At 33.1% G+C, this 13,165-nt stretch overlaps 1 protein-coding gene across 2 annotated transcripts in view; it reads left to right on the top strand.

Annotated features, from left to right (window-relative positions):
- MTX2 (metaxin 2) overlaps window positions 1-12,881 on the top strand; it is a 63,811-nt gene extending 50,930 nt beyond the window's left edge. The window contains exons 5-10 of one of the 2 annotated variants that reach the window (XM_082658687.1): window positions 736-812; window positions 2,061-2,153; window positions 2,673-2,699; window positions 3,085-3,210; window positions 4,430-4,506; window positions 12,288-12,881. In XM_082658687.1, coding sequence (XP_082514813.1) covers window positions 736-812; window positions 2,061-2,153; window positions 2,673-2,699; window positions 3,085-3,210; window positions 4,430-4,506; window positions 12,288-12,462 — 575 coding nt within the window. In that variant the 3' untranslated portion in view covers window positions 12,463-12,881. Of the gene's footprint in view, window positions 1-735; window positions 813-2,060; window positions 2,154-2,660; window positions 2,700-3,084; window positions 3,211-4,429; window positions 4,507-12,287 lie in introns of both variants that reach the window. The other variant, XM_082658686.1, reaches the window with a different exon arrangement.
- The last annotated feature ends 284 nt before the right edge of the window (window positions 12,882-13,165 follow it).

Here is a 13,165-nt window from a genome sequence, read left to right as displayed (position 1 = left end):
TCATCTCTGATAATTTCATCTATTATTAGTATTTAAAAAAATGAAATATTACTTTTTTAATGTGGCATTTATTTAGGGAAACCAGTTTTTGTAAGCATACTAATTCTTTTTTCCCCACATGTGTTGGGAGCATACTTTGTATTATAATTTATAAGCTAGCATACCTTCAAAGATTGTTATTGTCTTAATTCCTGAAATTTTTGAGTCAGATAACATTTATTAATGCACCATTATGTGCTTAAACAATTGATCTGAATGGGTACCTGAGATTTGAAAGTAGTAGATGTAAAAAAAAAAAAATAAGCTTCATAAATGTAGCTTAAATATAGATTGATTCATTGTACTCTGAAGGGAAGGCCTAGTTTAATTTTTTCGGATCTATCAGTGGTCATGAACCAATGACTAGGCTTGGTTCATATAATTTGAATAATTAGTATTTACTGCTATATAGTGATTTATTAGTGTTAGCTCTGAAAAGGGAATATTTTGATCTGTTATTACATATAAGAACTCTAGAAATGAATCTCCTTTTTTTTTCTTTTGTTTTAAAATTAGTAATTAATGTTTAAAAATTTTTAGAATTTAACATACGCATTTAACTATAATTTTCAAAAGTCATGGTGTTAGGAAACTGTGTGTATTAATAAAACATATCCCAGTTTTGTGTTGATTTCCTTTTTAGCACAACCTTTAATTTATGAAGAGTGTTTTCACATTTTTTTTCCCCCTCAACAGGTAAAGTACCTTTTATTCACGTAGGAAATCAAGTAGTATCGGAACTTGGTCCAATAGTCCAATTCGTTAAAGCCAAGGTAATAAAAAAGATACTAAATGCATTTGATCACAGTTACTTTTAAATAAGTCATTCATCATTCTTTAGGGTGTTGTAACATTTACGTTGATTTTAACCTAGTTTTACAAAATGCTGATATAAACTACCAGAGAAATATTTCTAAAGAGTAAGTTTTTCCCCCCATAATGTAAGTCAGTGGCAGAAGAGGCCATTTGACTTTTACAAAGTGATAGATAATTTTCTAACTCATGCTTAAGAGAATTTTGGTCACAAATGAAAACTCTTCATTGTTGTAAAATATCAGGTTAACCTTTGAGAAGGGAGTTATAGAATATGTTTAAAAGTTGAATGTATCAATGCTAATTTACCCATTTGAATTATTATTCAGTTTAGATTTTAATAGTTATCAAAGAACAACCTCCATTAACATTTTGGGGAACATGCTTCCAGAATTTTTTTTTGCATATGTAGAAAAATACAGGTCATACTATTATGTATTATTTTGCAAACTGCCTTTTAAAATCATCAGTGTGTTTTGAAATTCTTCCATTTAATGACTATAGATATATGTTATCCTTTTAAATTGTTGTATAATATTCTATCATATGGATGTATTATGATTTATTTAAGTCTTTATTGATGGACACTGAAGTTGTTGCCAATTTTCTGCTGTTATTGAGTGCTAATACAAATATTCTTGTACGTACACCTTTGTACACTCGTTATCTCCTTAGGATAAATTCCTAAGAGTGATAATACAGTGTTATAGGGTATGCATTTTAAAAATCTTACAACTAAAGCTTATACTATTTTATGCATCTACTCATTACTATACTGTATTAGAATTTAAAAATTAGTGTCTATTTCCCTATCCTTTACTAATAACATTTAAGAAAATCTTTGACCACTTTATAAGTAACACATGTCAATCTTTGGAATTTATTTTATTACTAAAAAGGTTAGTCTCTTAAAAAAAACAAGGTTTACTGACCATCGCTCTTTTCTTCTTTTGTGAAATAATAATGTAATTTTGTCTCTTGAAAGATACATTTTTATAATGACAAGTAAATACTTATTAATATTTTGTAGTGATAGCAAAGTATTATTTTTTCACATAAAATAATTATGTTTTAGGGGGCATTTTGGAAATGAATCCATTGGACATTTACAGTAAAACATTGATGTTGTATTACTTGGTAGTAAGATAACTGAAAGTTTTTGTATATTTAATATGATGCTCTTTTAAAGTTTTTTAAATTCCCTTTAGGGCCATTCTCTTAGTGATGGGCTGGATGAAGTCCAAAAAGCAGAAATGAAAGCCTACATGGAATTAGTCAACAATATGCTGTTGACTGCAGAGGTATAATAGAAGATAATAGGCCTTGAAAATAAGCTTTTTCTCTCATAAAAGATCATTTTTCTTATGGGTTATGTTAAAGTTACTGAAAAATAGGAAAACAGTCAAGCCACTTCTAGGGCTAGTGTCGTTAACCAAATCATTTGATCATTATCATTGAACAAGTTGCCTGATATTATCATTTCTAGTTTTTCTGTTTGTAAACAGGAGTGACTCTTGCCCACTCATTATTTTATTTTGGTCTTGTGAAATTCACTTAAATGGTATCTGTAAAATACTTCAATGGCATTTAGAGATGTATTCTATGAATAAGAAATATTTTTATAGGTACCACCATTAAGTTTAATAATTCTATGTAGCAACATTAGCCAAGAAAAAACAAAAACAACCCTCACATATGTGACTTTTATGACGTTAGCTTATAAAAAATTACCCTGGCAAGAAGTAACTTTCTTTATCCATTTTCTCTTTGATACTTTAAAGTTTTGGTGACTGTTTTTTTTTTCCTAGTTGTATCTTCAGTGGTGTGATGAAGCTACTGTAGGGGAGGTGAGTGGTTCTGCAACATTTATCTTAATTAAAATTTAATGAAAAAACACTTTTGCTCAGAATCATAAGTCCCTGCTCATAAATGAAACATTGTGGTTTATACCATTAGTGATATAGTTTTTCACTTTAATTTTGCTTGCACATACGTTTTAGGGAAGCTGTGTGTCATTGTTTGATATAACTGGTTGCAGAGTATGTGAAAGTTTATATATTTTTAAAGAGAATGGTTTAAAATTTTAATTTTTAGATTGCAAGCTATGTTTTGTTTTATTTTTTCAGATTGCTCTGTTTGTGGTCTCTGGAAATATATTTCCCTTAGAATTTTATTTGTGAAAACAGGCTATGTCTTTAGAATCATGTTTTTAACATAATCTTTTTGCTTTAGATCACTCATGCTAGGTATGGATCTCCTTACCCTTGGCCTCTGAATCATATTTTGGCCTATCAGAAACAGTGGGAAGTCAAACGTAAGATGAAAGCTATTGGATGGGGTAACAAGACACTGGACCAGGTCAGTTCAGATTGAAGTTGGTAAAACCCTCAACTTTAATACATAAAGAAAAAAGATTTTTAATTGTTGGTCCTTTAAAAAAAAATCCCAGGGGACTTCCTGGCGGTCCAGTGGTTAAGACTCTGCACTTCCAATGCAGGGGGTGCCAGTTCCATCCCAGGTCGGGGAGCTAAGATCCCACATGCTGCGCGGCGCAGCCAAAAAAACACACTAACTCCCAACATAATAAAAAAAATTAACAAAACATTTGCTCTTATTTTCTCTGACATGAAGTACTTTTTTGTTTTATAAAAATCACACATGCTTATTGTAAAACAAATTATGTAATACCAAAAACTTCAAAAACGGAATAAAAGTTGGCTGGAATCCTACCATCTAGAAATTGCCACTGTTAACTATATGGAGAACATTCTTCTAGGTGTCTCTTAATAACATTTTCTTTAAATGGGGTCATAGTATAACTGCCACTCTATAACCTAATTTTTTTTATCCATTCAGCAATACATTGTGGACATTTTTTTATGCCAATAAATATAGATCTGCAGCATCAGGGCTTAAAAAGAAAAACCCAACCCTATTAGATGCAGTGCTTAATATACCTGCTTTTCTTTGGTCTTAAATTTACTGAAGTAGCAAAATTATAAAAATATATATCTTGTCAAGGTCATGAGTTTGAGCATCATTAAGCTAATTAACGTCTCATTTTCAAGGATACCCCTAGTCCTAGTCAGCCAACTCATTGATGTGTGCCGTTGGCCACAAGGGGGATTGGGTAAATGAAGAGAGATGGAGTAAATAAAATCTATTTCCACTAGTGGGAAAACAATTCAAATGATTTTTACTCATGGTAGGTCAGCAGTGTCATCTTTATGAAGCAGATTTTTTAATATATGTGAAGTCATTTGATTATATGGATTCAGGAAAACATTTTTGTAGGGAGTAGAATTTTGAGATAAAAACTTTCTTGATCATAATCCTTATAAGTAACTTAAATGTACTTGTATTTAAAGGAAATTTGCTTTCAAATTTTCTTCCGGTTTCTTGTATAGAAATTATTACGTATGTTCTCTATGTGGTCTATAGTCTGATTTAAATATACTAAAAATGGTTACCTAAATTTATATTTTTATTATAAACTATGATACATATTAAGTTTTAGATACATTTTATTGCTTTGCTAATTTAAATATTTTTCTCTGGGGTCTGTTGCTTGTGTTAGGTCTTAGAAGATGTAGACCAGTGCTGTCAAGCTCTTTCTCAAAGACTGGGAACACAACCGTATTTCTTCAATAAGCAGTAAGAATTTATTCTTTTTAGTTAGTTTCTTTTCTGTATTATTATTTTATCATACATGTCGTATCAAACATTTTATCATAGAGGAATTGTTTTATCAAGAAATATTTACGAAAAGATTTAGTTATATTAAAGTTCATTTTTGCATTCATTAACCATTTAATTTCTTGGGTGTCAGGCATAGCACTAGCTTCTGGGAGACCAAGATTTCTAAAATGCAGTGCTAGCTATTAAGAATTTTCTCCTGAGGGTAGACAATGTAAACCAGTCATTATTGTATGATATGATAGAGGTTCTACTAGAGGTAGTTCAAGGTGCTTTGTATGGAACTATGACATGTTAACAAAATCTGAGCTTGCAAACTACTATTAAAACGTGAAGTGTAGCCATACTTGTCTGTAAAGGATGATACCCTGAGGACTAGAAAAGTGAATAAAACTAAACTGTAAACAATATTGTTGGATGGACAAGCATTATGATGAACTTTTCTTTTAAAATTTAATGAAAATATTTGTAAAGCATAGAAATAATTGTGAAGGATATAGATTGAATATATGTATGTGTATATATGTAAATTGAGTAATTCATGTTTTATTAAGACAGAATTTTTTTGTAATTTGGAAAATAATATCTAACATAGGCAAAGAATGAATTTTCCTTTTTTTTTTAAAGTTACAATTTTAGTATATCAGAATCAGCTATCCTGTGATCCAGTTTAAGATGGGTTTAAATTAGCATTTTAACCTCATTGGTTTGCTTAGAATTCTAATCTTTTCTTGGCTTTTTAATAAAAATCTCTTGACTTTTAGATTGATAATTTTTTTTTAATTTTTTTAATTTTTTATTTTTTGGGGTACACGGGCCTCTCACTGCTGTGGCCTCTCCCGTTGCGGAGCACAGGCTCTGGACGCGCAGACTCAGCGGCCATGGCTCACGGGCCCAGCCGCTCCGCGGCATGTGGGATCTTCCCGGACCGGGGCACGAACCCGTGTCCCCTGCATCGGCAGGTGGACTCTCAACCACTGCGCCACCAGGGAAGCCCTAGATTGATAATTTTTAAAAAGGTTTATTTGTTATTATTTACATCTTCATAGGCATTCATCTATAGCTATATCAAACATCTTTTGGTAGAGATGTTAATATTTGTAGCAAAAATGGCTATGGTGATAGCTTGGAAATATTAAAGTTATATTAATGTATGTGCTATACAACTGATATTAAAATAAAATTGGGCTCTGTTGATCTTTGAAGCAGAAAGGTCATAGAGTTCAAACCATGAAATCCTGGTAGGTAAAGTTTCTACAGCTATGTTCTTATTTCTAGTGATGTTTGCTATGCTGATTCTAGTTGTTTCGTCTCTAATACAAAAGAAAGGTATCAAAATGTTAGTATTATGTAGTCCCCTTTCTTTCTGATATAGGAATTCTTAGGAGCTGAAAAGCTCAGAAGGGGTGCATTTTATTGTTTGAAGTGCATCACTCTGTTTTAGGAGTTAGTTTTGTTATGCACCCTGTCTCCATGGGAAGCCAGGATAATAGATCTAACTTATTTTTCTCCTCATTGAAACTCAGTGTCAAAGAGTTAGTAACCAGGTATCATTTGGCATGTGATTCAGTGGAAATACCAAGAAATATTTTTCTTCATAAGGGTATAATTATTATTATTTTTAACAACCTTATTGGAGTATAATTACTTTACAATGGTGTGTTAGTTTCTGCTTTATAACAAAGTGAATCAGCTGTACATATATCCCCATATCTCCTCGCTATTGCATCTCCCTCGCATCTTCCCTATCCCACCCCTCTAGGTGGTCACAAAGCACCGAGCTATTTTACACTACCAAATGTAAAATAGATAGCTAGTAGGAAGCAGCTGCATAGCCCAGGGAGATCAGCTCGGGTATAATTATTTTTAAACTTGTAATGAAAAATTCAAAATTTAGAATAGGTACAAAAACAATTGAGAAACTGTTTAACTGGTATTAAGATGTAGGTTTTTGAAATAATTTTACCTTATATGAGACTTAGATAAACATTTTTATGATTGAAGTATAGAATAGTTTTAATTTTTAGTTTTAATTTTTAGTTTTAATTGTTTAATATTAAAATTTATTTCCCTGTGTATCCTCTCCTTACCCTCTAAAATTAGAATCAGCTTTTTTTCTAGCTTACCTACTAGACATGTTGAGAGGCCTCATGAAAGAAACTCAGTAGCTTTACTTGATGTGAGAAAGGGAAAGATAGTTGAGGGAGATCTTGCAGCAAGAATAGTAATTGGGAAAAGAAGACAAAGAAGCTAAATGGTGGAAAGGAAAAAGGAAAGCGAATTTGAAAAAAATTAGAAATAATACAAAGTAGATACTAACAATTGTCCTTTTTATCTTTCATAATATATAGTTGGTAGCTTTTAAATATTTAAATCATATTTCTAAAATGCAGCTCAAACAAAATCTGTGTTATCTGTTGAATCTGTGATCTTGCTGATGTGATATCTGTTAACACACCTACACAAAGACTGGGTAATTTATTCCCTTTCACCTGGTGAGTGCATTTGGAATAAAAAACCAGAACTGTTCTTGAAGTGATATTTTCATGTTACCTTTTTAATAAAGGGGAAGAAGAAGAAAAAAATAATTTTTCTAAATGTAATCAGAATAGAAAGAGTTAATAGTACTCCAAAGCATTTATGAGCTCCTTGAGGGTTTTTGTTTTCCAAACAAAACCTATTAGAGGAAGCTCAGTAAATGTTGGTTAAGACTAGATTAAATTGAATGAGAAATTGGAAAAGGAGTTAGGTTTGAAAAAGAAAAAGTACTGCTATTAACCATTAAGTAAATGGTAAAATTTGAAAATATACCTTCATATACTGATAGGAAAGTATTTTGAAGAAATGATGCAAAAATTATACTTGGGAACCTTAAGAAAAATTTCAGGGGGTAATGGGATTTCATTGAAGTTTATTCAACTGAGAAATCACTAGTTAAGAAAATTAAGGGGAAATTGCTCAAAAATATCCAAAAGCAAAATATAGCAAAGTTGATGGCAAGGGGCTTGATTTACAAATTTGAATGATAGTCCCAAAGATCAGTGATTGATACATAAAGAAAGGATATGTAGATTATTTCTGTTAGTATGAAGAAATGACAAGTTAATAGTATAATGGGAAAGAAAAATTGGGGAACATTCAGACAAAATTAATGTTTTTGAAACTAGACTGTGAAACGTATCAGAAAGAGAGAAAGAAATATGGAACCATAATAATTGAAGAAAAAGATAAGTACAAAAAAATTTTTAGTGGGAAAGGTTAGGAAAACATTTGCATTTTATGGTACTGTTTTTATTTTGATATTCAAATGAAAGAATAGTAGATAATCGGTGGATGTTAGCTGAACCTGTTGTGGCAGCGATTTTACAATATATTTATGTAAATCAAACCATCATGTTGTACACCTTAAACTTACACAGTGATGTATGTTAATTATTTGCCAATAAAACTGGAAAAAAAAAGAATAGTAGGTAACCAACAGAAATGTGGAAAGAATGATAATGCAAGATGAGAAGGCAACAATGTGAAAGTTGTTGAAGGTCTTAGGAGGAGAGTTGCTATCTATATCCAAATTACAATCTACAAACTACTTAGTAAGCAGAAGGGTGGAAATGTTATGTTTTCTCTCCATATTGTATAGAAAAGGTAATTAAAACTGGAGGTACATGAAATCTTGGCTTGATTAAACAATTCAGTGGAAGTATTGGCTAAAGTGTAATTTTTTGTCCTTGTCTCTCATAGGAGTTGCAAATATTTTTCTGAGCTTATTGCTTTTTTTAAAAGTCAGGTTTATCGTGGCATAATTTACAAAAAGTAAAATTGACGCTTTTATGTATATAGTTCTGTGAGTTTTAGCAGTGGTATACAGTTGTGTCCCCATTACCACAGTGTACTTTTTTTTTTTTTTTTAAATATATTTTTGGCTGTGTTGGGTCTTTGTTGCTGCGCACAGGCTTTCTCTAGTTGGGGCGATCAGGGGGCTACTCTTTGTTGCGGTGTGTGGGCTTCTCATTGCAGTGGTTTCTCGTTGTGGAGCACGGGCTCTAGGCGCGTGGGCTTCAGTAGTTGTGGCACGCGGGCTCAGTAGTTGTGCCTCATGGGCTCTAGAGCGCAGGCTCAGTAGTTCTGGCTCATGGGCTTAGTTGCTCTGCGGCATGTGGGATCCTCCCGGACCAGGGCTCGAACCCGTGTCCCCTGCATTGGCAGGCGGATTCTTAACCACTGCGCCACCAGGGAAGCCCACAGTGTACTTTTTAAAAAGAAAGAATTGTGGGAATTGATAACATATATGTCAGAGTCAACTAATATAAGTAGTTGCTGAAATTTGTAAGGATTACAAAAAATAGTAAGTTATGTATGTGTTATGTATGTGTTTTGTTTGATTTAGTATAGTGTATTCTACTTCTTGTTAGATGTTCTAAAAGTAATTTGTCACGAAGTTGCTATCTTTAGGTAACATCAGATCAGTTTTTGTATGCTCATTACCCTACATAATTCAGCACCTTTTGAGTTATGTGGATGTATATTTGAAGCAAATAATATTTTGACCACTTCAGGGGTACTTCTAGACTACTCTGGTTTGAACATACCTTCATTCCTGAGCTCATTCAGAGCCTTCCCTTATTGATAAAAGATGCCCATCTACCCTACTGGAAGTTGCATCAGAGAATATATTCACCTTTTCTTAGGCTCTTGTACAAGAAGCAGAGGGTAGTTAATCCTAAATAAGGATTAGGAAAATAAATCCTAAATTGGTAAGATACACGTTTTAAGAAATATGTTTAGGGATCTGGAAGAGTTGGTGTTTATATTACTTCTCACAAAGTGCCTCAGCTCAATATTTATCCACCTTCTACATCCTTGGTTTTTCTCAGGTATCCATTTGTTATTGATTCTTCATCTGTAATGCTAGGATCATGGTGCTATTAAGTCCCAGGACACTTGTGAGTTTTTAAAACTATCCTATTGACTACCCTCTTAAACATGGCCATAAATTGCACATTTGACTTTGATTAATACTTCATGAATGTGTCAAAAGAGGGAAGGCTTTGGAAGAATGTGAATAACTACTATTGAAAAATTAAATATCCTATACAACTTAGGCAAGATGCTTTCTTTCTCTTTCGTGTATTCATTCAGCAAATAACCATTCAGTTCCTTAGATACTTTGCTAAGAACTGGGGTTATAAAGATATATGCAGTGTTATCTTTAGAGAACTTAGAGTATAATGGGGGAAACATTAAGTAAACAGTTATAGTATGGTATGAGAAGTACTTCACCTTTTTATCGATTCATTAAACAAATATTTATTGAGAACCTACTTTGGGCCAGGCATTGTTGCAGGTGTTGGGGACACAGCAGGAAACAAGTAGACTATGTCCTGGTAGAAAGAGATAGACAGTTAATTAAAAACAAATATTAGATAGTTTTAAGTGCCATATAGAGAATTAAAATAGAATCACATCACAATAAGCGGCTATATGTCCACTTTAGTTTGAGTGGTCAGGGGACGCTGACCACTCAAACTAAGATGTGATATTTAAGTTGTATTCTGAAAAACAAGGAGGAGCCAGCAGTATGAAGTCAAGGGCAGGGTGTTCCAGGCAGCAGGAATAGTTGGGTCAAGGCCCTAAGATTGGCTAGAGTTTATGTTCAAATGGAAGAAGCAAAACCATTTATGGTTGTGTGTAGAGAATGGTAGGAGATGAGGCTGAAGAGGTAAACAGGAGCCAGATCTTCTAAGATTTGTATGTTTTGGATAAGGAGTTTGGCATGTTAGTGTAAGTGGAGTGGAAATTCATTCCAATGTTTTATGCTTGGAGGAGATATAGATAAGTGGTGGCATTCAGGACATATTTTGGTGGTTGTGTCTCACCAGGCTTGCTAATGGATATGGGAGGGTAAGAGAAAGAGAGGACTGAAGAGTAACTCAGATTTTTGGCTTGAACAGGTGGTGGGTAGTGGTGACTTTTATTTTGGGAAGATGAGGGGACAAGCAGGTTTGAGATGCTTATTCAGCATTCAAGTGGAATTGTTATATAGGCCTTTGAATGTATGATTCTGGACTTCAGGGGAGAGATTCAGATTGGAGATAAATATTTTAGGAATTAGTGGCATGAAGAGATACAAAGCCATGCAACTATTAAAAGAAGTCATTCATCAGTGGCGATCAAGGCCACATAGCTAGTAAGTGACAGAATTAGGATTTGACGGACCCCCAAATCTGTTTTGCCAAACCAGATTACTGCAACATATTTTTACAGTTTAGGTCGACTAATATGTTTTCTCAGTAACTTTTTCACTGTAGGGCTGACAGCAATAATTAGTTCATAATAATGATGGTATTTTCCCCTTTTGTAATATTGTACTAGTACAGTACAATGAGGGGGCTCAGGGTGCTGACCCTTTGCTGCAGCTGAAAATCCATGTATAACTTTACAGTCAGACCTCTGCATCTGTGGTTCTACATCTGCAGATTCAGTCAACCCTGGATTGTGTAGTATTGTAGTACGTATTTATTGAAAAAAAACCTGCGTGTAAGTGGACCTTCACAGTTCAAACCAGTATTTTTTAAAAATTAATTAATTAATTAATTATTGGCTGCGTTGGGTCTTTGTCGCTACGCACGGGCTTTCTCTAGTTGCAGCGAGTGGGGGCTACTCTTTGTTGCAGTGCACGGGCTTCTCATTGCAGTGGCTTCTCTTGCTGCGGAGCACGGGCTCAGTAGTTGTGGCTCAGGGCTCTAGAGCACAGGCTCAGAGAGGTGTGGTACATGGGCTTAGTTGTGGCGCACGGGCTTAGTTGCTCCGCGGCATGTGAGATCCTCCCAGACAAGGGCTCGAACCCTTGTCCCCTGCATTGGCAGGTGGATTCTTAACTGCTGCGCCACCAGGGAAGCCCTCAAACCAGTGTTGTTCAAGGGTCTACTGTAATTATTTTAATGTAATATAGATTGGTGATGTCCCATTTATAGACCGTTAGTAGCAAGGTAGATAAATTTCATCTTTTTATTAGTAATATATAATTAAAGGGAAAGAAAACATAGAAAAAATTTTGTTGAAGCCATTCTTACATCTCCTTCAGAAATCTAAGTTTACTTTTAAAATGGTAAAATTAAAATTAAATCATGTTGTAATATGATGATCAGGTAATCAGGTATCATTCTGTTTTCCTAGCACCACAGTGAAATTCTCTGCTTTGACAGCATTTTGGTTATGCATCTACAAAAGCACTTACTAAATTGTGTTGTGGTAATTTATGTTTTGTGTCCATGTCTTAGAATATCTTTCTTGCTTTTATATCTTTAGCATCTGGCATAGTTCCTGGCACACTGGAGACCTGTTGTATATATTTAGTGAATAAATTAATGAATAAAATGAATATGATCATTTACACCAATATTATTATTATTTTAAGGTTACACACTATATAATTCCATTTGTGTGACATTCTTTTTTCTTTTACACCAATATTATTTTAACACAATTAAATGATGCTATTTAAAAAAGCAAGTCACACAACTAGCAAATCGTAGTTTAAAAGATCTTTTTTTCTTTCATATCTTATAACAGAAACTCCAATAAAATAGAATAAATTCTATCAAATTGGGGTAGGATTTATTGCTTACATGACTTTTTTTCTTTTAAATAGATGAATAAAGTGTTTAAAAAAATAGTATGTAGTCTACCATACAAGTTAAACACTGTTCATGTTACTCTCATTTCTGCTTTTGTCTTAGGCCTACTGAACTAGATGCACTGGTATTTGGCCATCTGTACACCATTCTTACCACACAGTTGACCAATGATGAACTTTCTGAGAAGGTGAAAAACTATAGCAACCTCCTTGCTTTCTGTAGAAGAATCGAACAACACTATTTTGGTAAAGTCAGCTCATCCATCAGATTGTCTTAGAGTTATGTGTTAATTTAGCTATTATTTTTAAAAAGTTTAACTTTTGAAATATATGTTACTTGAATGATATAATAGATAATAGTATCAGAATTTTACAACCAAAAATACTGCTTTTCACAACCTCAAAACAAATTACGTAATGTATCGTATACGTGTACCTTATACTGCTATTTGTGTATACATTAAAATAATTTTGAATGATTTCATTTGATATGTTGTACTCTATATCTTGAAATTTTTGGTTTCTTTGACACATGTATGCATATAAAAATAAAGCTCAAACAACTGTGTGGCCGGTGTATTTACTTTCTTTCCATCTTTCTGAAAGCTACTCTCTGAGCTTTATACATGGAATAAACAGTGTCTTTTCTAAGGCAATAATTTGTATTCCATACTCCCAAGATTACTTTGTAGATGTAATGCATGGTAAACCTGGTCACGGGAAGAATGTTCTTAACGGTGAGCACTTAGAAAATGCGCATGATTACAAAGTGATTAAATCCTGGAACAGATTACCATTTAAGAGCATTTTTCTTATCTAAACTTTATTGAACTTAAAAACATTTTATCAGAGCAGCTATAATTTACATTTGATAAAGGGATAAGTTTCAAGGACCTTATTTTTTTGAAACTTCTTTTTGGAGAAAATAATATTTTAATAATGCTGTTTTATTCCTTTTGTGGGGAAGGGAGGATAGATTTC

Source organism: Grampus griseus (genome assembly GCF_964374135.1).
Source record: "Grampus griseus genome assembly, chromosome: 7".
Classification (NCBI taxonomy): domain Eukaryota; kingdom Metazoa; phylum Chordata; class Mammalia; order Artiodactyla; family Delphinidae; genus Grampus; species Grampus griseus.
This window is presented reverse-complemented; position numbering and strand designations above follow the sequence as displayed.